At 36.9% G+C, this 26256-nt stretch overlaps 1 protein-coding gene across 2 annotated transcripts in view; it reads left to right on the top strand.

Annotated features, from left to right (window-relative positions):
* DGKH (diacylglycerol kinase eta) overlaps positions 1 to 26256 on the top strand; it is a 148928-nt gene that overhangs the window by 58215 nt on the left and 64457 nt on the right. For both annotated transcript variants that reach the window (XM_066571432.1, XM_066571435.1), the window contains 2 exons: positions 22367 to 22477; positions 24674 to 24754. In XM_066571432.1, the coding sequence (XP_066427529.1) occupies positions 22367 to 22477; positions 24674 to 24754 (192 nt within the window). The remainder of the gene's footprint in view (positions 1 to 22366; positions 22478 to 24673; positions 24755 to 26256) is intronic.

Below are 26256 nucleotides of genomic sequence, written 5' to 3'. Positions count from 1 at the left end.
ATCAATTTTTCCAAAGGAAAATATTATTTTTAGTAACTTTGAAGTTGCAGCTTCAACTGAAAGCTCTGAGCAGGCTGGCCTCTCTGCCAGTGGCTACCTATATTAATGTCTATCTGTTTAGTGTATTGATTTATTTTTCCTTTTTCCCCTCCTGTATTATCCTCCCATAACCTGCTATGCTTATTATAAATGTAGTCATGATAAAAATAGGTGCTTGATAAATTCAGATGCAATGAATCTAAGGTCAGTTTGACATTATCAGGAGCTTGCTTATGAACAGGTTTATGACAGAGGTTTTATCTTAGAAAGCTTGAGTGGGAGTAAAGAGCAATTTGAGGACCAGCCAGGGATTTCTATTTGTCTCTTGAGTACTAAAGTAACAGTAAAGCGGTGAGCAATGGTGCTTTATAGTCATTCTTCAAACAGTTATTTTGTATGTGTGTATAGAAGTTTCAGTTTTGTTATTATTTGATAATTCAGTGTATAAACTTGAGGATTTTCTCTGAATCATTTTTAGCTATATGAGAAAATAAGAGCAGACCAAAAATGATGGAAAAAGTGAAAGCTTTTCTTAAGGTCAAAAAAATAATGTTAATTACGCTTCCTAAAGTAAATCATTACTTGAATGTGATAAAAATGAGCCATTTGGAGACTGTGTATTTTTTTCAGCTCCAGGCATCCACCAATTACTGTTCTATTTGAAGCAATGTTGGATGAAGTTGAAGGCACAAAACTTCTAATGGGCTTTTCCCCCCCTAAACTTTCAGCTGTAATCTGCTGATTTTAATGTAAGTTATACCACCTTTTTATATTCTAAAGACGTTTTATCAGTGTTTTAAAATACTGAATTGTGTTACTTGGCAGCATGACTTACCAGCAGATGGAGACAGAAAGTAAACCAGACTGCAGTCACCTCCACTTAAAAGAACAGTATATTTTCATTTTCAGTTGTTCAGTGCTTCAGATCAGCTGCTATTTTTAGCAAAATGTAGTAAAATTTAGCTGTTTGCCAGAGATCCTATCTCTTCCTGTGCAAGATCACTTAGGTGAAATCAATGAGATGATGTCCTTTCTTTTTCTTTTTATGTTCCCTGTCTTATGCTGTGCAGAAAATTCCCTGTCCTCTCCTGTTCATCTGCCTATTTTGAAGAGAGATCAATATGTATAATATATAATGAGGAATGTTCTTGCTCTGATTTTTCCTCTCATCCCCTCCCAAAACCAGAGTTTCCTTGCTTTTTACAGCAGTAGGATGTATGTGGTGTGCAGTTCCTTAACCTTGCCATGAAATTGTCCATGACTTTTCAAATTTCTGGGAGGTTCCTCAAGCTTCCCTTGAAGTTGTCTACAGGTGGTGATTTTTGTCCCAGTTGCGACGTAGGATTTTTTGTTGAGTGGTTTGAACCTACTGATTCCAGATGAAGACAGGTGCCACAAGGGGAAGATATCCCTTTGTTGTTGGAAAAAAACCCTGTCTTATCTCCCAGTGTCACTTACAGACAAGATGTGGTTTTGCTGTGTGCAGATACACACTTGCAGCATAGAGGATTTTTGTAAGAATTAAACATTATTACCTGTGATCACCAGCTCACACTCACGTGTCCATATGAAAACTTCTTTTTCCATAGTTCAGCAACATTGTAAATGACTTGCCATGTTTACCATATATGAATTTTACTTTAAGTCTGGATGTAAATGTTCGAAAAGTCTCTATTTCCTTAGGAAGCTATTATTACATGAATTTTTAAATGGTCTTCTGATGAAGGATATAGTTGAGTTGAAGTAAAAATAATTAAATACAATTTCTGAAGATCTATTGAAGTAATAATCTGTCATAAAGCATCCGATTACTGCAAGCATGAGGTGAAAGTTTAATTTGAAATTGTGACAGAAATGCACACATTGCATCCAAACTTTTCCATTTTTTAAAAGGTTATAATGTGCTCTAATCCAAAGCAAAGGTTCTAATATGCTCTAATTCACAATTGGAAAGTAGCAATTAACTGAATTGAAACACTTTTGTGTATTTGAATGAAAAACAGGAAGAAGTGTGAGACCCTTCAGAATTTTCAGTGTGTTTTGTACTCATTTTCTAAATAACTTTTTCTTGCTGATTCTAAATTAGGGGTTGGTTATTTGTTTTTAATTTAAAATGGCCTGATGGGCTGAAATTAGCCAAGTTACACAGAATTGCTATTGGTTTCCTGGTTGCATAAGCCTACCAGGAAGGTTGTAAGAGGTCATGCTGCTGGGGAGAGCGTGGCTGCAGTTTGGGTGTGCTCTGGCTGAACTAATCAGAAAAAAAATGTTTGTAAAGCAGGGAGTGGTTCTGTGTTAGTTTTTGCATGAGGAGAGGAACTACTTGCATCTATATTTCTGTTTTCTAAGGCAATGAGAGAAGGCTGAGTGAATCAGGTTATTTAGTGCCTTTTGCATTGCAATATGACTTTCATGTATAGGGACCTGTTATATCAGTCTTTAGGTTCCTGTAGTCCCATAGGCACAGAGTTTTATGAAATTTGCAGAAGCAGTTTTAGGTACCTGCTGTTCCACATATTTTGTTATAAGTAACATAGCAATTTGAGGAAGTGATAATTCTTCAAATGTAGTTAAATCCTATTCTTGTCTTTGCTGTAATACTTTCAGCAAACTTCATGCAAGTCCTCTGCAAGAGGGGATGTACTTGGAGTTGTCTTCTGCCTTTCCCCTGGAATCAGCATTCCTTTTGAAGAGTGGGAAGATGGATAACTTATATATTCTTTCAGCTCTGAAAGGTGGATCTAGCTCTCTTGTGGATCAAACAGAAATGGAGGAAGTGATTTAGCAAAGCACCTATCAAACCCCTAGTTTTACTGTGTAGATAGAGATGCAAATTTCTGATGACAATAAATAGAATATACTGATTTTTTTATTCCACACTTAGGCACATGACAGATCAGTGGAAAAAAACCCCTGTTCTCTACATGTTTGAAGGCTTTTATTAACTACTGCAGGAGTCTATGTTATTGGGGTAACTAAGAAAAAAGAAGCAGAAAAATTGCACAAACCCCTGTTTCGTTAGATGCCCCAGAATATGGAAACTATGCACAAACAAGAACTGAAATTACACATTGATGGCTTTATCACACCTCTACTTCCTTTTGAAATTATGATGTTTCTGTTACAAACCTCACACACTTCTCATGTTTTCAGATATTTTTTGATAACAAAATTTATCTTCCATTTAGTTTGTCAAACACGATTGTCTTGTGATATGAATAGTCCCTTTTTTAGAACAATTGATCATAAAATATTTTGAACCAGCAATGAAAAATAATTTATTTTGGTAAACTGTGGGTCTTTAAACTTTCCTTTTTAAATACATGGTAGTGTTCTGTGTTAAAAAAACACAGAGGGGTAAGAATAATACATCTGCTGGAAATCATGACTATGAAGCTGTGTCTTCTAATAAGCAAAAAGTAGTGCTTTCTCTATGAGTTATGATAATTTGGTTTATATCCATTACAGGATGCATTGAAAATAACCTGGCACACTGTAAAGCACAAGGAGATCAAAGGCTGTGTACAAAGGCTAAATAATGACTTCCTTGCCTTCTCTGATGGTGGAGGCATTGTCTTCTCCTCAACGTCTACAATACAAGTCATGGGAAACGGGTGCTGGAAGATGTTAAAAACATTCCAGAATTACTAAATGAATCTGTTGGGAGGATTTTTGATTTTGAAAAGTTGATCCCAGTAGCTGTTTTCTAAAGAAAATCCCCAACATTTCTGTACACTGAGATACATGATTGCAAATGCCTAAGTTTTTTAGACTTGTTTCAAAATCACGACTGCCCAAGCAGTGAATAGTATCAAACATGTAGAGAACAGGGTTTTTTTCCACTGATGCGTCATATGTCTAAGTGTGAAATAAAAAAGCCAGTATATTCTATTTACTGCCATTAGAAATTTGCATTTCTATCTACACAGTAAAATTAGAGGTTTGATAGCTGCTTTGCTAAATCACATCCTCCATTTCTGTTTGATCCACAAGAGAGACAGATCTACCTTTCACAGCTGAAGGAATATATTCCTAGGTTATCCATCAGTGCTCAATTTGCTGGTCTAGGGTACTCTGTGCTCTGAGTCAGTTTATTTTTTAAAACAGGTATATTATTTCTGAGCAAAAGGATTGCTTTTACTGCTGTATTTAATAATGTAGTCTTTAATTCAGAAATATATTTAGTGGAAGAGTTCAGTCAGCACTAGCATTTTATGGGGCTTATTTCAGTGTTCTCACATTCAATGCATTGCATTTCTTAAAGATTCGTGGACAGTTGATATTGGAGTTTTTCTCCCGGAAATGGAACATGAAGGTCTTTAAATTGGATACTGGCTCAAACTAATTGAAACCATTTCAGGCTATTTATAACTGAAACCATTTATAATTATCAAGTGCATGGAGTATACAGTCTCATAATTCTTTGCCATTGATTTGACTTTAATTTGTCAAATTTGACTGTTCAAAAAGCCATTTTGGACTTGATTCCTTCAAGGGAAAGATTAGAATTAGACAAGTGCTCTTAGGGAAATCTTCAGCTAGTGTCTGTACATCTGCATAGATGTTTGGGGTCCGTGAAACCCATGAGAAACTTCTTGTTTGTGAGGAAGGAGTCAGAGTGTGATTAATATTTTCATCAGGAACCTAAACAAACTATCAACTATCACCAAAAGCTTTCTAGTACAGTTTGTTAAAATTATTTCCTAGTACGGTTTATAATTCTTCAGACAACTGATGTAGCTTACACTGGCAAAAATTCAGTTTGCTAGTATATGTGTGAATTTCACAGCATCTGTGAAAGTCTGTTGTCATACAGACACATGTCATTACAGCTCTACCTCTTTCCAGTGCAACTAAAGTTGAGTGGTTTTGAAAGTGCTATTTAAAAAACTTTGGGGGAAGCTGTCAGTAGATTTTTCTTCTGTCTCTTTTCTTTCTTCTGGGTTTTGAACGTTTCCTGCTGTAGCACCTACCAGTTCACAGCCCTCATATGCTCCCAACTGGCAGCTAATTTTCAGCTCTTGAGCAATTGGTAACACAAAGTTTCAGACCGGTATCTTTAGAAGAGTGAAGAGGTGATGTGGCCCCATAACCACTGCCTGTTCTCTACTGTTCTGAATTTTGTTATCTTTATCTTTCCTTGGTTTTATAAATATTTATTTCCTCACACACTAGGTTTTTAAAAAATATTTTAAAATATGTAAATATATCTATTAATTATTTCATTATAGTCTTTCAGGTACTTTAAGAGGGCTTCAAATTCATGAGGATGTTGTTTGAACAGTACAGTAACCATTTAATAGTCTCCAGAGTGCTTAGCACAACCAGTTGTATCCTGCTTCTGATTTTTGCTCTAGCAATGTAACATACAGCTTAAGAAGCCTTTGTGTGATGACTATGTTCAGCAGAATTTCACTTCTTTCCTACTTCTCATAATGTGGCTGATAGTCTATGCTGCTGTAGCCTTGGAGGTACGAGGAAATTGCAACAGAAAGATAAGAAATTCAACTGTTCCCCACATGCAGCAGTTAAAATTTTAACAAGGGAGTATGTTGTCCTTTCCATTTGGTTCATTTGTGAATGAACCAATGGAAGAGAATTTGGTAATTGGAGCAAGGCTGGTAAACACCTGCATTTAAGGCAATGCCAGAAAAGGTTGTGATTCCCTAGTGCCCTTAAGAGTCAAATTGAGTTCTTTCTTGATCTGGCTGGGCATGTCCTTGGTTATTTACCAACCAAACAGAATTGCCTTCTCCCAGCCTAGTGGCTTCTGCTGCGCAGGGATGGCTTTGCTGCATTTATGCAGGGAAGCAACTCTTGCCACTCTCAGTGAGGTTTGAAGAGTGAAGATTGACAGATTTAGAGATAGCGTAGAAGGGGAGCCCTTGGCATTTATGTAATCTCTTGATCTGAGTTGTCTATAACAGTTGGAGGCAGAGTATGACACTATCCTACTTTCAGCAGATAACACTGGAACTTCCAGTGATCAGATTCAGGCTAGGATAGTTATTTGTTCCAAACTTCTTAAGTGTTTGTTTTTGGTTTTTTTTGCAAGAGACCTCTCATGAAGTTGGGAGAATGAACAGGATCTGTGGCATGATTTATTGGGATATTTTGGGATTTGAAATGATCATTTTGCATGAAGAAAACAAGATACCTTATTGTTTTTCCCTGAGCCAGAACAGATGATACCTGAACAATATCGTGTATTGATTTACAGATGTAATGGTACCTCTGTTTTAGCTTATGTATTTTGTGATCTGGGTCTTTTCTGTAGAAATAGATTCCAAAGAAGATGCATTAAAACGATTTCATATCAGTCATCAGGAATGCCCAACCTGACTCATTTATCTAGCATTAAGCAAGGATATCCAATATGACATGGGAAGTGAGATCACAGAAGTTCATTAAAAAGTAATGAAATATCTCCTTGGTTGATTTACACAAGTGGGCTGTAACATGAAAAATTCCACTTACAAAAGCAGCTTCGTGATTTGAGTGGATTATTGCATAAAATACCAGCAGAGTAACTGGTTGTGGGAAGTGAGTCAATTGAGTAGTTTGAGAATGGGATTTGGATTTTGATCGACTGTTCTGTTGGTGCTGACTCACTGTAACCTTACGCAAGTCGGTGAAGTTTTCTACATATCAGCAACTCAGCCTAAAAATATGCTATTCCTCTCACCTTTGCCTGCAGGCTTTCACCGTTGCAAATAAAAGGGCAGAAGTACCTAAAATTATAAGACATTTTAGAATCTTGTTCTTAAAACATTCTCTAGTTTCTCTAAGCTGCATTTTCCTATTTTATTACTGTTTTGCAATATCTTTCTGTGCTGCACTGTGGAGAGTTTTCTAAGGGAAGGAATTGTCTCTTTGCCTTATTTTGCAATTAAAGCAACTGTTTTGTAAAATAATTAGCAAACACACAAACTAAAAACATTAATAGCTTTTCTAATCCCCTTTAATAATGTTTAACAGTGGCATTTTAGTTACTATGTTATTTGTGCCAGAACAAACTGCTCAGCCTCAACTGGCTTAAAGGGAGGTTATTAACAACAAATTAGCTCCTAAGTGATAATATGATATTATTTAATATTAATTAATATTTTATTATTAAAACAAGTAAAGTCATTCAGATAAAGTGAGATAACATTGTATTGATTAACCAGGCAGTTGAAATTCTTGATTAAAAATCTCTCCTTTTTCAGAGAGGTTAATGTGGCAAAAAAGTTTTGTGCTGTTGAATTTTGTTGGTAACTGCTGCTACCCTCACTTGTCTGCTCCATCATTTTTTGTCATGAGATACCTTGCCTCATTCTGAGCTTTTTTATTTCTTCCAATGTTGATTTAATGAGTCATCCTGACAGCAAAAAAGTTTTTTAGCTGGGGATTAAGGCAAACAGGAAGGTGATGCTTTCGCTTGAGGGTAAGAGTGACTGCACATTGGGTTACTGCTCGGCTGTTATGCTTTTGTGTCAAACACTCCCATCATGTGCACCAACTTTCAAGCCTGGGCAAGCCCTTAACAATACTTCTTTTGGTTTTAGTACTGTTCCCAGATTGTAGGAAGGCAGGAGTTTGACTTGGTAACGTATTACTTGCGAAAGCACTGAGGGGAAAAAGGGTTGGAGAGGAACAAGTCAGTGGGTTAGAGTTCAGCTTGGCTTGGCAACTTCAAGACTCCTTTCTTTTCCTGGCTGTATTCTCTTGGCAAGCTCTGACTGCATAACAGTGCTATCAAATACCTTTGGGATCACTATATGTGTAAAAATAATTCATATTTGCAATGTATTCTATTATATATCAAAAATAGAATATATCAGAGTATAACAATAGAAAGTCTGTGAATCAATGTAGCTGAATAACAACAAAAGATATGGCACAATCAGTTTGTTATAATGCTTAGCTGAGCTGTATCTTCTATGTACTTAGAGCTATTTATACAGCAAGGAACTACTTTCACCTTTTTTTCTCCTCTGTTATGTTGTGTACAGTACAAATCTAATAAATATTTATGTACTTATCCTAAAAAAGGCAAGTGACTTTCATAAGACCAACTTTTTTGAGTTATGATACTGGCTGATGTAACTAAGGGAAAAAAAGATTGACCATAATTTGCACTAAAAAAAAAGGAATTATCTTACTCACTTTAATAACAGTAAAGCCTGAGCATCCTCTTTCACGTAGAGAAAATTCAAAAATGTATGTACGAGCAGAAGCTATTAATCATATATAACTTAGCAATTTGCCTGAGCAAAAATCTTTACACTTCTGTAATTTAGCAATTGAAAATGTCAACTTTCAGTAAATGACTGCCAAAGCTCTTCTATGTATGTTCTCACTAAACATTAATTTGAGGCTATTCTGATTTTCTATAACAAAATCTGTGTAGAATGAAAGGATAACTTATCACTTCCTTGAGTCTCAAAAATGTCAGATTTTGATACTGCAGTTGTCCACGTGTATGTATGTTCTATAGTTAAAGTATTTATGCTATAAAGACTCATAAACCTACTGCAGAAATGCACTTACTTCTCACAGCCTGAGTGCTTGCACTGCTGTGTGCTGCTGAGCTGCATTTGAGCATTGCATCACACTACTACCCCCACGTGGTCATTTGCTATAGAACAATTTTTATGAAAAATGAAAGTTCTTGTCAATTACTTTAACTTAAAAGGTGGGGCTAATTTTTAGAGGAACACTACGTTTGTGTTTTATCTTAATATTTGTTTAAGACATTAGATGGAGAGTGTTGGGAAACTGCAAAACTCAGCATGTGTTCTCCTTGTCACATAATAGTGTGACAAAATATTGCTTAGGAAGTTGCTGGAAGAACTGCCTTTTACAACAGGTTTTATGGCTTCATTAGAGAAACAACACCTAGAAATTTCTGGCATAGATTCTAAAGCAATTTTAATAAGTTGTAAAATATAAACCAGAATGTATTCAAATAACATATACATGAGATTTTCATTGGTATCAGCCATTCTGTATTATACTATTCCTATAATACTAGGCACAATATTTATTCTCAAAGTAGTTTTTATGTGCAGAAACAGTATATGCATTGGAAATGTCCATGACATTTTGCTATGTAAGAGAGTGGAGTAAAAAACAAGAGTACTCAAAAAAGAAACTTCAAAAATGTTAATTGTTTCTTAGTAATTTCTTAGTGCGATAATAGAAGGTACTTTCTAGGATTAATTATAGTATTTGACAACCATTGAGACCTGGACTGAACCTGATGCATTTTTCATGTAGAAATTAGCATTGTGTACTATGCCAGGGCAGTTTGTGGAGAGGGATTTTTTCTTCTGTCAGTTTCAAAATCCTGTCTCAATCTTCATTAAATACAAAAAGATGGTTAGTGGTCATAATTTCTTATTTAAATCGTGATTTTTAGATAAGAATGCATGAATCATTCGTAAGAAGTATGAAAAAAAAATCTGTACTAATATTATCCAACAATTGTTCTGAAAGAAACACTGCATTTTACTTTTTCATTTTTGCCCCCAGGTTTTACTGTTCATGTATCCTATTTATACTCTAATTGGTCTCAGTTCTCACATTCTTATTTTTCATACTAGAGGAATGTTAGTGGAATTTTAAAATTGGTTGTATTTTTACTTCTTTGTGGAACTTCTTCAGACAACTGCTTACAACCAGCTTCCAGCTATCCTTAGAACTGGAATGTTCTACTTTGGTATAAATTGTATCTCCTCATTACTGGTAAGCAGTCTCTTGTTTAATAATGGTGAGGTTTGCCTATCCAGAAAGATGTCCCTACTCTTGATAGTGCACATTCTCTCTGTGGTTCAATATTGGTCCTGTTTGCTTATTGAAAATGTTTCTAGGTGGGTGAGTTAAACAGCTCAACCGGATTGTATGGTATCAGGGACACCATGTGTCCAATAATAAATTCATGCAGAGACTCCAAAGTATAGTTTTTCTCAATGATTGATTATTCATAATGAACACTGTTGTTCACATGAATAGCTGTTGATTGTTCATAGCATATCTGAATGGCTGCTGTAAATTGGAGGATGTAGTCTCACACTGCAAGAGACCCTTGTTGATCTGTGTGTGACTTTTCCCATCATTATCAATGATGTTCAACTAAATAATCTTTTTATTCCTTGCCCTTCTTTTGTGCCAGTTCTGCCTCAACAATCCTCTTTCTCATTTCACACATATCACACCACCTTTCTGTCTCCTCTTAACTGTCTATGTCTACTTTTGGCCTACAGATGGTAATATAACTTTCTTTGGGCCCTAGGTTAAAACTGACAAATTCCTTCCTCAGGGTGTTTTACTAAATCTTTTTCATATCTGGATTATTTAAAGCTGCTCTTTGGGGGGATGGTAATTCCTTGTTTCGTGCCCTGGACCAGAGTCAGCCCATTTTTGGGCTAAATATAAATGTCATCAAAAGGATGCTCCAAGTCACAGCAGGAGCATCTTGCCTTCATCTTTGGTGTTTAAGGCAGCAGAAAGTAAAACTACTATGTTCTTTTAAAAAACCTACTAACATGCAAAGAAAACAGTTCCCTGCCTTCAGTCACTATGCTTTATGCATCAGAATATTAAGTTTTAGTTATGTTTTTCATTAACCTGTTAAAATTGAGTCTTTAATAGAGGATTATAAGTAATAACTATTTAAAAAATTATCTATATTGGAACTGTAAAAATTACAACAATAACCAGCCTAACTAGAAAGTTACAAAGTGTACAGATGGCTTAATTGTTTGAGAAGCATCTCTGGTGAGATGAATAAAAAAAGGGGGAAAGGAAAAAAAAAAAGTAGTATTAATCACATTTATTCCCAGACTTCTTGCTGGTATAAGATCATATCAGAAATCTGGTTGGAAGAATTGAGTAATAAGTTCAGGTGATTACTCAGATGACTCAGAAATTGATTCTTGATACGGGTGCTTTGACTTTGTTGTCACGTCTCTTTCGTCCAGGTCTCTGTGATCAGCACCTCTGTCTACTGTCTGAAACCAATTAATAAACTCACAGTACCTCTGTCAAAGGGCATTTTCAACTAGTCTTTTTTTCTTAAAATATTCCACTTCAAGGGGTTTTCTAACAAGAAAAGTGCTATAAAAAGTAGCTTGAATTACTTTTCTTGCAATTAAGATAGTATAAGACCACAATTAGCTAGCCTCGTCTTTGGAACCTGTCTAATTTACAGGAGAGTGAGGATCATCCTGCAGTTTTAAAATTTTTGTCATACAGCTTTGATCTGATTAATATATTTTTGATTATTTTTTTAGCTGGTTTTCTGTGGCTTTCTCTGCATGTGGAGAAAGTTCTAATGAATCTCAGCCTCCAGTGCAAAGATAATGGGATGCTCTGGCTCAGAAGTTTTAGTGGGTTTAGTGCTCAGACCTGGCCTGCCTTTCTGCTCCAAATTACTGGTCCCAAGGCATGCATGCTGTGCATCAGTCATTGCAGCATCTAAGGGTATTGTCACAGCTCAGACTTAACTATTGGCTGCTTGACCTGAAACACTTCACAGTGGCTGCACCCTCCCTTCCATGACTGTAACAGCATAGGAGAAAGCAAATTTTTCTAGGGTGTATCTTGCAAAGCCCTTCAGCTCTTGTTGAAGGGAAATGATAACAATCCCAGATGTCCCTTAAGTACTTAATGCTTAGAAATGGGATGAATCAGAACTTTTTTGTACCTGTATTAAACACAAGTAAGCAATTACGAGGATGAAAGTATTTTAAGCAGAATAGAGTAGATACCAAAGAAACATGATCAGAAATTCTTAGAGGAAATCTGATTAACCATATATATTTAAAAAAAAATATTTTCCATGCTTTTCACATTTGTAATAAATAGGACACTTGATCTGCGTTCCAGAAGAGAGTAGAGCTTCTCACTCATAAATGCTGTTAAAGATGGTGTGAGAAACTTCATTGAGAAATTTCAGAGCATAATCATGTTTACCTCTAGAGCTGTATATTCAGCTTAATCTTAGTACATAACAGGATAGAAGACTTCCATAACATATATCCACTGTGGAAAACAATTTTCCATCTTTGTTCTGTTTAAAAATACTTGTAGATGTAAATTTGGTTTGGGCATTGACGGGTTGATTGTGAATTACTTTGGTCAAAAAGTAATAACCTTATTACTCATTTAAAAGCTGTGTATTCGTATTATTTTCTCCTGCTGAAAAGTTAGTGTGATTTAACAAAAGAAAAGAAAGTTGGAGTGTACCAAGTAAAGAACCGTAACCGGTGTCCCATCGAGTGCTTTGTCATTAAAAAGTACTGTGAGTTAGTAACAACCTTTGAGTTAATTTGGTGATGTTTTACATCTGCATCATTGTCCTACCGAAGCACTTTATGAGTTTAAAGGGCAACAAGAAAAGTTTACACAAGGGAATCAGTTTTAGTGGTAAAGAATTGCTGTAACTGAAAGCTTTGTTATCATCTTAGGAAAAGGTCTTCTGGGAATAGTTCAAGGATGGATGACAAAGACAGATGAAGACTTCATTCAAATAGAAAGAAAAGAAGGGTGGTGTGTTTTTGTAATGACAGATCATGTGAAAACTCAGATTTTAAAACCCCCATTATTCTGTCTAAGGATTCTATGATTGGAGACTGAACATGTGAAGATTATCTTTCACAGTGAATGCAGAAAGTGAATGCAGTGAATGCAGGCTTATGAGATGCTGTGTCCAGCTGTGTCACTTCTGTGCTCTCTAATTCCTGTTGCATGAAATGGTGGGGTGTGTTCTAAGGGACCTTAAAGATCTTCTGGTTCCAACCCCCATGCCATGGGCAGGGACACCTTTCACTAGACCAGGTTGCTCAAAGCCCCATCCAACCTGGCCTTCAACACTGCCAGGATTTGGAATCTACAACTTCTTTGGGCAACCTGTTCCAGTGTCTCAGGACCCTCACAGTAAAGAATTTCTTCCTTCTATCTAATCTAAATCTACCCTGTTTCAGTTTCATTCCCCCTTGTCTGCCGTGTCCTGACACTACATGCCCTTGTGAAAGATCCCTCTTTCATAAGCTTTCTTTAATGACTGAAACTCATCAGCACAGGTAATAAGTTGTTTCCTAAATTTATAATGGTTCAGTAAGTACACGTGTAATATTTATATGTAGCTGCATAAACAAGTGAATGTACCAGCATGATGTCTCTGATTACAGAAGGCTGTTAGTGGCCTGGAAGTAAACTTCAGATCTGTTTGGCACTTACTCAGTACTACATCACGAACTTTAATTTTCTCCAGAATATACCAAGCTATAAAATACTCACCTACTAAATTTAATAACTCTGAAATAATTAAAATACAGCAACTGGGACTGGAATTTCTGGTGCCAATTTGGCCTCCAGACATTGTCTAGAACTTGTAGATTTTCATAGAAGAAAATCTGCATTGGGAAAAAATTGTGCAAGGTGTAGGTTCCTCAGTAATATGTGTAAGGAATTCTAGGAAAAGAAATCTTTGAAAAAAAGTGCAGTTTTGCTCCAAGGGCTTTCACATTTAGAACTGACAGAAATTAAAGACAGAGAGAATGAGTTTGTCATTGTCCCAGTCTTAAGAGCCGCGTACTGCATGGGTGAACAGGGCACTTATGAAAAAACTTACATTAAAAGGAAGCGTACAAAAACTGGAAGCAATGACAAGTGATCCAGAAGGAATTTAGAGAAGCAGTCATGCGTGGGTGGGATTAGGAATGCCAAAGCCCATCTGCACTAGAGTCTAGCAAGGGATGTGAAGGCCAACAAGCAGGTCTTCTACAGGTACATTGGTAGAAGTAGGAAGAGTGGGGCAAACTCATGGCTGCTGCTAAATGAGGCATGGGACCAGGTAACAAAGACATGAAAGAAGCAAAGTTACTCAATGCCTACTTTACCTTGTTCACAGTAGCCCTCTGAAATCCCAGGTGCCCGTGACCAGTTGGAAAGTGGTGGAAGGGGAAGGAACATTAAGTTTGGGAACACTTAAACTTCATGAACACAAGTCCAGTGGTCCTTCTGGGATACACATCTCAGTGCTGAGGGAGCTGCTTGATGACATTGCAAGGCCATTCTCCATTACCTTTCCAAGGTTGTAGCCACTAAGGGAAGTTCCTGAGCACTGGAAAAAAGCAAATGTCACTCATATTCAAGAAAAGGAAGAAGGAGGATCTGGGGAAGTACAAACCAGCTGCCCCATCTCTATTCCTTGGAAGGTGATGGAGCCAATGTGTGGTGATTAGTGACACAAAGTCCATTTAGAGATCAGTCACTACTGGTTTACCCCTTGGGCTGTTACTGGGGTCAGTGCTGTGCAGCATCTCCATTAAGGCCTGGATGATAATGCAGGGTGTATCTGCAGAGTGTATGGACAATACAAAATGAGGAGAAATGTCTGATGTGCCAGATGTGCTCCCATTCAGAGAGGGACAGACGGCAGGAATGGGCCAAAAGAAACCCCATGAAGTTCAACAGAGGCAATGTCTTACATTTGAGGAGGATGAATCGTATCCCACTGTAGCAGTGGACAGGCTAAGGCCTGACTGATTGGAAAGCAGAGTGGCAGAGGAGGGTCATGGGACAATGAAGACCCAGCAGGATGCTGGGCTGTGCTTGGGAGAATTGCCAGCAGGTCAAGGAAGATGATCTTGTACTTGTCCCTGGTGAGAACACATCCAGAGTGCTGTGCCCAGTTCTGGGCTGCTCAGTGCAAGTCAGACATGGCCATGCTGGAGAGAGTCCAGTGGCAGGCCACAACAATGGTTAAGAGGCTGGAGCATCTTTGATATGACAAGAGATCTGTGACTGTTTATCTTGAAGAAGAGAAGGCTGAAAGGGATCATATGAATAAATACAAATATCTGAGGAGTGTAAGGAAAACAGTCAGGCTCAGTGGTACCCAGTGGCAGGACAAGAGGCATTGGGCACAGATTGAACACTAAGACAGGTTAAACATTTGCCTGGGAAAGTTGTGGAATCTCTGTCCTTGCAGAGACTCAGATATGTGTATGGAGATACATAGATATCCTTGGGTGAACTGCTCCAAGTGACTGCTTTGTGACGTGGGCTGGACTATATAGAGCTCCAAAGATCCTCTCCAACCTCAACTGTTCTGTGATTCTGCAACAGCCATGCTCCTTAATTGTAAATATATTGAACCTGAACCTAAGTACCAGAATTAGTTAGAGAACAAGTAATTAGAAAGTTCTGTGCTACGTCATGTCTCAAAAATGCAGGTTTTTGTCCTGCAGCTTTGTTTACAAGTCTGTGTTTTTCAACATTCTTTCCTATAATTCTCATCTGTAAGAATAGAAATTGTTAATGACTTTATAGTTTCGCTTTTATTACTTCTGAAGTCCCAATCTTCAAAAAAGCCATTTATGAAGCTTTTTGATTAAAATGAAATGCCACCTCTGCAGTTGAGAGTCTAGATTATTCTGTAAAGGAAGAAAATATCTTCAGCTGAATGCTTTGATTCTTTGAGTTTTATGTTTTATATTTTTTATTCGTGAAATATGTACCATCTAAATTCTTCTGTCTCAAAACCAGTTAGACTTAGTTGGTTTAAATCTCTCTGCTCAGAGCATGTGCAATTTAAAAGGAACAACTACATATACTCCAAATGGTAGCTGTGAAATACTGCTCAAAGTTAACTGAGTTGTGTTCCACCACCAAAACTCTTAAATCTTTGGCACCAAGTTGCTGTCCTATGAAGTGTTTTATCCTTTTTCAGTGAATTGCAGCTGTTTCATGCCCTGATTAATGAGAACAGAGAGTGAGAGCAACATGCTGTACGTGAGTTGAAATTAGGAGTTTAAATACTTGAGCTGCAGATAAAGTTTCTTCTCCATTCTCAATCTAGTATCAACTTTATATCTAAAATAGGGTATTCATTTCTTTTCTATTTTTTTTAAATTCCAAGTGTAACGTTTTATCCTAATATGGCAATATCTTACTCATATTTGTTACGTGCTACAACCTCTATTTTTAAATCAGTCTGCTAATTGCATTTCACATTGCTACTAAGATATTTTTATTATGGCAATTTCTCTGTAATTTCATATTTAATTCATGTCTTACTGCATTACCATGTGTTCCAATTAGAGGAAGTTGAAAGGTATTTAAAATTATTATTTATTTTAACAATAGTAGTGCAAAAATCTATTTCCTTAGCATAGACTGGAAGGGATCATGAAGGAAAAAGAAGGTTGAGGAAGAAGGACACTGCACAGCTGTATAATGGTATTTATTTGTATTAGAGTTTTACTTAGGCTAGAGTCCATCCACATAAATGACCCCAAAATATGGAGTATAAGAATAACTTTGAAGAAACAGTGTTTATTGTTATACAGAAATGGTGGTGCTTAATGACAAGTTAGTGTTTTTGGTGGGGTGTGTGGCTGGCTTTCATTCTGAGATTTTGGAAAGCTGTTTTCTCACAGCTAGCTGGTCTGGTTTTCTCCTTTATAGGACAGGGATAACTGTCATCAACAGTGACAGACCGAGCACGTGCAACTTGCTGCAATTTGTGATTTCTGCCACTGATGTAACCTGGAGGATGTGTTAGTAGCAACAGCCTGGGGCATCTCAGTTGAGGCAGATGTTGTGCTTTAGGCACCCCATGATACAGCTCCATTTGCTCCACTGAGCTACCAGTTCTTGGTGGTACTTGTTTTATTAAGATTTTCTTGATATTAAAACAATGTTAGTTCATAAACATACTGATTTTCAAATTTATTTTGATGCTTTTTAGCTGTATAAATTCATAGATTCATTGTTTGGTTTTAATATTCGAATGTTAGGCTCCTTTCACTGTGAACAGGAATCTTCAATAAAAATGTAACCTTGCAGTAAGCTGCTGCTGAAGTTTTTATTCTTGGTAGATAAAATCTATTTTTATTTTGACATAACTAATGAAAAACCTGTCAGCCTAAGTGATAGTAATGGAAGCTGCTATAAAGAGATTGTCAAGAAAATCACAGGCTTGGAGTTCCCGAGTCATAATTTTAATATAAATCAAGTGTTTGATTGTCACATTTTTAATAATAAAAATAATTTTCAATCCAATGAACACATGGAATATTTTAAGGGGCTCTGAGTTACTATGAGCTGTGAGATTTTACCTTGTAAAGTAATGAAGGCACTGTCTGCCTAAAGCCTTATCTATGCAGATGGTAAAAATGTTCCAATACTGAAAAGAAGGGGGTTGGTTTTATCCTGGTACTCAACTTGGAAAAATCACAGGAAGTATTACAGGAGAGAGTTAATATCAAAGAGTATCATCATATTATCTCTTCCTCTTTTTTTTTTCCTTTAATTGCCTGTCTGTCAAGAATCCAAATATTCATTGTTATAGTAAATGAAGGCCTAGGCCCAGTTGCAAATACAAACATCAGACTTGAAAGCAAAAGAGATGCTGTCTACATAGCAGTAGAAACTCAACCTGTGACATTTTTTGCTTGGTTGCACAATGATCCACTTTCAGCAGTGGAATAGAAAAGACTCTTCAGGAGCAGCATGTGAGTCTGGTGGCTGTGCATTCCCATGGTACTTCCTCATGGCAAATTAAAGGGACTACTTACAGATACACTGTCCTAGAATTTGTCTATTCTCTTCTTTTTTGTGCTTCTGATGCTGTCTGCCTGTACAATCTCTTGTGACAGCAAGCTTCATAAAATCACTACCTGCTATGTAGAGATGTGCTACTTTTTATCTTTGCTAAGCTGATCTCAATGTAGTTTTGTCACATTCCTCCTTGTTATAATGTTGTGGGCTTTGGTGAGCTATAGTTCTGCAGTCACCTTACTTTTCCTTAATGCTTTTTTAAACATTCTTCGTATCACCCCCTTGGTCTTCTGCTCTTCAATCTGTTGTTGTGAGGCAGCTACTGTTCTGTGAATCTTTTGTGTTGTCCTTCTCTGTACCTTCTCTTAACCCCATTTCATGAGTTAGAGAGAGCAGAACTGTCTGACACAACAGTGTTATAGAGCAGCAAAATTATATTCTGTCTTGGGTTTGTTGCTTTTCTTAGTGATAGGCAAAATTGCATGGCATTTCTGGCTGTGGTTTAGCTTAGAGAACTGTGAACTGTGACTCACAGATCTCTTCTTTACTTTTATGTGAGAATGTTAATGAGGTTTAGCTTTTTCCTTGAAACAGCTTTCAGTTCACATCCTGCCCCTTTTCCTAATTTAGCTCTAATCACATTTCTTCCATATTCTTTGGTGGGAAGCCTTGTCAAAGGCTTTCTAAAAATCCAGGTCTACATTTATCTGCTTGCTTTCCTCTACACCTCCTAAACACATGGTAGGTAGCAGGGCAGTATTTTCCTTCACAAAACCTCTGTTGACTCTTTCCAATTGGATAAGTATGGGCTCAGCAATATTCTTTTGTATGGACTCTACTGTCCTACCAGGAGTGAATGTTAGTATCAGTGGCCCTTTTGGGACCTTCGAGGCTCCCAGGTCAATGCCACCTGGCCCACATGACTTAGTGATTTTTCTGGTCTTGTACTTCCCTACATGCCCTCCACGTCGATGCAGCTGTTCTAATATTTGAAGAACATGGTGTGTGAGATACCACCTCATCATCTTCATTGGTAAAGACAGATGCTGAGGATTTGGTGAGCTTCTTTCTTGTGGCCTTCTTATCCTTGGGTATCCTTTTCACACTTCTGTTGGAAAATGATCCTGCCAACCTGCTAGGTGTGTTTCATCTTTCAAAGTTTTATGAACATTTTAGTCTCAGCATGAGCATCTGTTGCAAGGTTATCTTAAAATTCTTCTTCACACTCCTAATTTCCTATTTGCATCTGACTTCCCTGTTCCATGGCCTTTCATGTTCTCATTTTCATCCTCCTCACTTTCAGAAATTTCCTCATGTTCTCTTATTCACTCTCCTGACACATTTTGAGCAGCATGTCCACTTATTTACCTGAAAAGAAGTAGAGGGTAGACTTTAATCATTTAGTGGTTTAGTTTGTAGTTGCCAATAATGGGTTCACAATTAGTTTATTATTTTCTAAATTCAGAATATTTTCTCCTTTCTTTCTGTCTTTCTGGCAGCAGTGGAAGTAAAAAATTTACCTTTGCAGAAATGTGGGGCTTTACAAACATGAGTGAATGAGGAGTAAGGCAATGTGGTTGGTTTTCTATTCTTTTAAATAAAAGAATATTTTTTCTATTCTAAAAAGAATTCTTTTTCTATTCTTTTAAATAAAAACTGTTGGCTTGACTTTTCAGGTGTTATATACTGGACATTTAAAAATCTGCTGATACAAAACAGGATGTTTCTCATTTTTAGTGACCCGAATACCCACAAATACAGTTTGGTTTTTGTCATTTTTTTGGAGATTTTGGAGATGCAGAGTTGCATATGACATTCTTGGATAATTGGACATATGTATTCCTTAATTTTATGAAATACGGCTGTGATTTTTATAATTAGATTTCTTCTGGAAGATATACCACAGTGGAACACTGTGATGTTGTAATTGTAATATTTTCAATAATTTTCTTTACTAATGGCTAAAATAGTAAAGATTGTTAGGTATTCTATTCTATTCTGTTCTAATTATAGTCCTATTCTTCTGGAGGGACATTGTATTACTAGATGACACAAGATACAGGATGGGGAGGTTTTGGCATGTTCAGAGGTTTTGGCAAGCTGATGAGATCTAGTTCTGTAAAAGGGAGAAGTAGTGTGGGATTGTGGGACCTGTACTTCTTGTTTCTCCTAAATTACAGTAGGAAAGAAGTTAATGTAATTGGAGTGATTGTTGCTTATGCTTCAGATTTAATGTCCAGCTGGGATTAATTATAAAAAGGCTTCTCAGAACAGTGAGATCTTGGAGCACTGTCTTAATTGCCATGGGGAGAAGAAAAAGAATTACTTTCTTAAGGTGTAGTTATAGCCTGATCATTGCTTTTGAAAAACTTAACATGACCTGTGCATAGGAAATAATGAGGACCCAAATTCAACAACCTGGGAGGTCCCTTCCAATCTGAAATTACTGGAAATGCTCTTACTTGGTATAGACTCAGGAAAGCATTATTAGCGGATTACTTAATGACTCATTGGCAGATGGAATTTTAAACATTTTAGAGTCTAAATAAAGTTAATTAAGGGTATTGGGCTAAAGCTTTGTGCTCAGTTTTGATGCCTGCAGCCATGAATTTTTCTATTTAAGATGGTCAGACCTCAGCTCAAATAGTTATTTGTGGTAAAATATAAATTTCATGTGTGTACTTCATTAAGTACTTCTACTTCTTGGGTAAATGTTTACCAGATTTTTTAAAAAATTTATGCAAAAATAAATTATGTAGACCTTGCAAGGTTATTTACTGCCAGCTTTAGGAAGCTATTCAAATGGCTGACTTGCAAAATAAATTTAATTTTGAAGGTTTGTTATTAGGGATACTGGTGTTTAAGGAGTAAGTAGAAATAGGAGACAATGGTTTAGTAGGGATAAAAATGACAAGATAGAGTTAACTAATTTTTTAGTGAGTAATACATCAAGGTTTAAGGAATTTTATGGGGTTTTTTTTAACACAGTTTAAAAGTCCCAAAAGTATTAAGCATAATGTATGTTCTGTGTCTCCTAGTAAAACTAGTGCACTTTAGGAAGTGTGGATTTCCTTCCATTTTGGAAATTTTCCCAGTAAGTCAGTGTCTGTCATTAATGTGGAGTACCTTGGAACCTCTCTAATCTTAACATCCTCTGACCTTTGAGAAACACACAAGTCATCTGCTCCCATCCTTGTGATGAGCTTCCAAAATCTCAGAGTGTGATATGAAGCACAGGTGCTGCATGGCTACAACAGACAGCTTTGAAGAAATGCTTGTATTTGCTAACTGATTAAATCTATTTATATAATGGAAAGCTAGCTTATCTTGGGGTCTGATCAGAAAATTGCAAAGTGTTTTAAAATAGTGTGTGGTGAGCAGACCCTTTCCACTGGGAATTGCTATCACTTTGCTAGAACTGGAGGGCTGAGACTGAATCCACTCGTCCAGGCTGTTGGCATGTGAAGCAAACTGTGACAAATCTAGACTTTCAGCTACAATGTTTGATTGGAGAAGGTTGCTTTTCTGAGGACATTAATTCAATTGCTTTGTGATCATTGGACTGCATTTTTGGTTTGTGACATTAGGACTATCTAAATGAAGGGTGGGATCTCTGTACATAGCAGCAATGATTCTCATTTCGAGGAAATGGTAGGAACAGTAAAGTGCTTTCTGCTTTTTCTGTGTTTTTATTACTTGCATTAAAGTTCAAGAGAATTTCACATCTGATAATAGAAGATGTTTATAAACTTTAGGTCAGGTCTTGGTTAATTTTCCAGAAGCTCTAGAATAACTTCGAATGATGTTTGTCCCACATTATCTAGAAATTGTATTATAAGATTCTTATCACATTATTATGTTACAAATGGGAAATAATTTAGAAATAGTAATTTTGCAATATAATATCCAGACATACTCCCTTTTTCTCCTACCTCTTGTGTGCTTCACCACTGAAGAAAATATGAGATTCGTGCAATTATTATTCGGTGTTCATGTCGTTTTGTCTGATTAAGTGGAGAATTTCTCTAATTGAATGAATCCCATACACACTGGTGCAAACGGCATACACCTTTAAAATATACTAGTTTGCCTCTTAGTCATTTCAAAAAATGGTATTTATATAGACAGGATTCAGTATGCAGTGGAAAGGTTTGGATCAGTGAGTCAGATTTTGCCTAAAAATATTTGCATGGTAAAAATATCCCTATCTTTTACTGTTCTCACACTTTCCAGATAATAATTATCTCTAATGGTTAGCTGATTTCATGCTGAAGGCTTCAGTTCAGCAACACACTCAAAGTCTTGCATGACTTGCATCAAACTAGATTATTCCCTCTATTTTAAAGTAATTCTTGTGCTTGAATCAGATACATTTAAGTACCCTGTTGAATTAGTATCTGTGTGGAAATTGTTTTTCTTCTCAACATAATCAGTTTTGGAACTGGAAATTATCTTCTGTTGATGGTTTTAGTATTTTTTTCCCATGTTGTGCCACCATCAGTTGTTATTCAGTTTAATATTTGTGGCTTTGCAGCTATCCAGACAATTGAATTATTTGCAGTTTAAATGTAAAATTAGCATTTTGCAACATTGTCATTCTTTAAAAAGTAGCAATGCAAAATCTGGTAGTCCAAATAATTAGTCTCTATTTAATGTGAATAAATAAAGTTTCAATTTACAGTTATATTGAGGTGTAACATAAATTTTAAAAAGTGTAACTTTAATCGATATGTGCAGCTGTTTCTACATGTTTCTATATTTTAATATTTTTCAGACAAGCATAAAAGAAGGATTACTACTGAAGCAAACCAGCTCTTTTCAGAGGTGGAAAAAGCGTTATTTCAAACTTCGAGGTCGTACCCTTTACTATGCTAAGGATTCAAAGGTAATTCTGTGCTATTAGTGTCTAATGCCTTTTACTTGTGACTTCAGTTTTGTTTAGTTTTATAAGTTTAATACACTTAATAAGTTTAATAATAATAATTTAATGATTTGTTCACAGTTGTATTATGTAAAAACTGCTGTATATAGGATGTAATGGGTTAGATTAGCTTCAAGAAAGATTGGTAATTTGTCTTGATTTTTTACATATGGAGTTATCACAGTTATTTGAACCTTTTTGTCTATTCAGACAAATAATAAAGTCATTTTAAGGGGTTGTGGGTTTTTTTGTGGCTCTCAGACAGTCAAAAAAAGTAATAAATGGATAATGCTTAAAAGTTATCACTAAGGCTGCATTCGATTAAAACTCTTCTGCTCTGATGCCCATAGAAATAGTTATGTGAAATCAAGATAGGCTGATTTTCTGCCAAAACTGATATATAAGGGAAAAAGCTGTTTCCCATCTATTGAATTTTTTTGGTGGGAGAATTGGGGGTGGGCAGAGGGGAATACTTATCTTCTCTTTGAAAGGCATTTCCTTCCTCCCTCCCAAGGCTGGGGCCAAGAGCATTTTGGCTGACTCAGATTGTGCTGTTTTATAGCTGTGGGTGTTACTCTCCTTTACCCTGTGGGGTTGCAGCATCTCATGGGATCTGTAGGTGAGGTTCCTCAGGTCTCCATCATCTTCTATAGCCTTGTTTTCTCCACAAAACTCTTAGTAAAGGCACAGAGATTTCTCCTTGTGGGACTGTAGGACTGCAGCTGGATGGTGCACTGTTGTGTGGCTATAATGAATCAAAGAAAGCACCATTGCTTCAGGGAGCCCAGCACTGCAGGACCTCTGTTGTCAAACCTCTCAGCAATTGGTGAGACCATGAGCAGTTTATATAAAACATAAGCATGGCAGATAAGAGCTCTGAGATGGGCAACCTCAAATCACAGCATAATGCTGAGATATTTTGAAAATGTGAGCCTGCCATGTTAGCTGAGGAATATGGAATATTTTGGGTCTCTGTTGGTCTCACTCCAGGAGGTCTGTGCCCTTGCTCTCTTGGGAGCCATGGAACTGTTGTAGTGTGTCCAGAGAAGAGATCCAAAGATGAGCAGAGGGCTGGAGCACCTCCCTTATGAAGACAGGCTGTCAGATCTGGGACCTTGTAGCAGCCTTCTAGTACCTAGGAGGGGTACAAGGGAGCTGGAGAGGAGCTTTTTACAAGGACATGTGGTCATAGGACAAGGGGGAATGACTTTAAACTGAAAGGGGATCCATAATATCCATATGTGGATATTGGGTAGGAAGATGCTTTTTACTGTGGGGGTGGTGAGACAGGCTGCTCAGAACAGCTGTGGATGCCCCGTCCCTGGAAGTGTTCAAGGCCAGGCTGAATGGGGCTTTGAGCAACCTGGACCATGGCAGGGGGTTTGATCTTTAAGGTCCCTTCCAACTAAAACCATTCCGTGATAAAGATGAGAAAAGAAGGTCTTACGAGTAGGCAGCTGTGCCATTACTCAAAGGCATGCTGAATCCAGACATGCTGAAATTCTCCCAATATTGATTCTCTTCCCTGTGGCATGTAAGAGGAAAAACATGCTAGGGCTAAAAAAATAGGCATTTTTGTTGGTCTGCTCTTCTGTGCTACAAAACCCATCATGAGCATAACAGAACCTAATTGATCCTTTGCCAGAGGCTGGAGTGTTTAGAGTAGACATAAATTTCTCTTGTTTGAACAGACAAAGGAGTGGAGGGGATCAGTTCAGCACTTTGAGATGCATCTTTTCATATGGATACTATATCATAGCTTCCTACATGACTTTAGAGTTCCATCCTAAAACGAAATACATTTTACTGTGTGGGAATCTCTTGCCTCTGACACCACATTTATGCTGCACAGTAGACACTCTAAAGCTTCATCCGTGTAAGAAACCCCCCTTCTTTTAAAAGAGATTTTAAAGCAATATAATTATTGAGCCCTTTTTTTATGCTCTCATGTACCATTCAGAATAGCAAGTAGGACTGTGTTTAGGGCCAGTTATGAAATTTTGTCAAATCATCAGTGTGTTTATTTTTTTCACTACTTTTATTTTCCATTTTTATTTTCTAATTTGAATAGACGCAATAAAATGAAAACACATTTTGTAAGCATAGTTGAAAGTGGACTCAGACTTAATTTAATGCTTCTATGTTCTTTTCCCTTCACAGTCTCTAATATTTGATGAAGTTGACCTGTCAGATGCCAGTGTAGCTGAATCAAGCACAAAAAATGTCAACAACAGCTTCACGGTATGGAACAATTTTAACACTGTTTTTGAAAGCTGTGGATAGACTGTTACTAAGAAAATTGAGGATCCTCTCAATTGCTCATTTTCCTCTGTTTGGAAATAAAATTTCTTTTTTTGGAAATGGTTTAATGTATGAGAACAATATCACGTCAGCTACAGGGCATTTTATTTCAGTGAGCAGAAATGTGAGAAAAGATGATGATAGAAGGCCTTAAAAATACAAGATTCAGTACTTAGTGCTTATTATGGGTTTGTGCTATAATTTCTCTTAGAGGTGACATGCTGAATTAAATCAAATGTAATTGTGTTTTTGCTTTAATTTTCTTAACATTTTTGTTTTTTTCCTATATTGAAATGTATTTTATTTTTTTCACTGCCAATCATAGCCGTATATGTTCTGTCACATGGAAAAGCTGTCCCTACAGTCTCACCTTGATTCTGATACTGCTGTAAGAACATATAGTATAGATAAATCCCTATTTCTGTAAGTTCACAGGTGTTATTTACACAAATGATTTGTCATTTATTGTTCAACTGTCTGTTAGAACTAAGTGCTAATGTCTGACACAATTCCTCTGCTGATTCTTAACCTCTGGAGAAAAAGATTTTGAACATGAGCTACTTATGAGGAATACCATTGGTGAAGTTGTCCTTTTGAAGGACATTTTGAGATGTCCCACTGACTGTAATGGCTTCATTTTCCTTAACTACATGTCTCTATTAAAAGGTTAATTTTTAATTTTCCTGACATTTTTAATTCCCCAGGTGACCCATATTCGTTCATATTACCAGTCTTGGTTTTTCTTCTCGAAAGCAGTCAAATGCAAGCCTCATGAGAGGTTCATAGTTTCTTCTTGCTGTGGGATCTCCCAGGCAGCTGCTGAAGCAGTCAGAGCACGTCAAACACATGCTCGTGTTGGCCTTGACAGCCCAGTGTGTTGTGTCAATCTAAGCTTTACTGACTAGGAATGCAATTAAAAAGACTACTTTGACAGAAGGTCTCAGGTGAGGTGGTGCCTGTGTAAGGTACTAGCCTGTCTTTTGGAAAGGTTCTTTCTGTTGCCTGAAAGTTCTACTTCTTCAGAAAAGTGGGATGCTTGGGCTTTTTACTTGGTGTTTTGGCATCCTTTGTAATCTTTTAGGCCCATTCAGCATCTCATTCTTCACCAAAAGCATGTTTTCCTTCTAGTATCATGACTTTTGGGGAAGGCAGTAGTGAAAAAAGAAATCTCTGGCTACAGCTTTAACAGCTTCAGAGACACTGTTTATTTTCATGTCCTGGGTACTTTAGGGCAAACAGTCCTCAAATTAATTTTGAAAAATTATCTGGATGTAAAGCTCTCCTGGATTGAAGAATTGTCTGATTTGACTGTGAAATATGGTAATAGTCGTCATCTTGCTTAATCTTTTGGCTTCTTTCTTTGTGTTTGCCTAACCCAGTCTCCCAGCAACACAGCTCCGTGAGTGAGACATCTCTGACCTCGCCTGCACTGGGCTGGACTC

This window comes from Molothrus aeneus, chromosome 2 (genome assembly GCF_037042795.1).
Source record: "Molothrus aeneus isolate 106 chromosome 2, BPBGC_Maene_1.0, whole genome shotgun sequence".
Taxonomy (NCBI): domain Eukaryota; kingdom Metazoa; phylum Chordata; class Aves; order Passeriformes; family Icteridae; genus Molothrus; species Molothrus aeneus.
The sequence above is the reverse complement of the archived record's forward strand: the minus strand, read 5'-3'. Positions and strand labels throughout refer to the sequence as shown.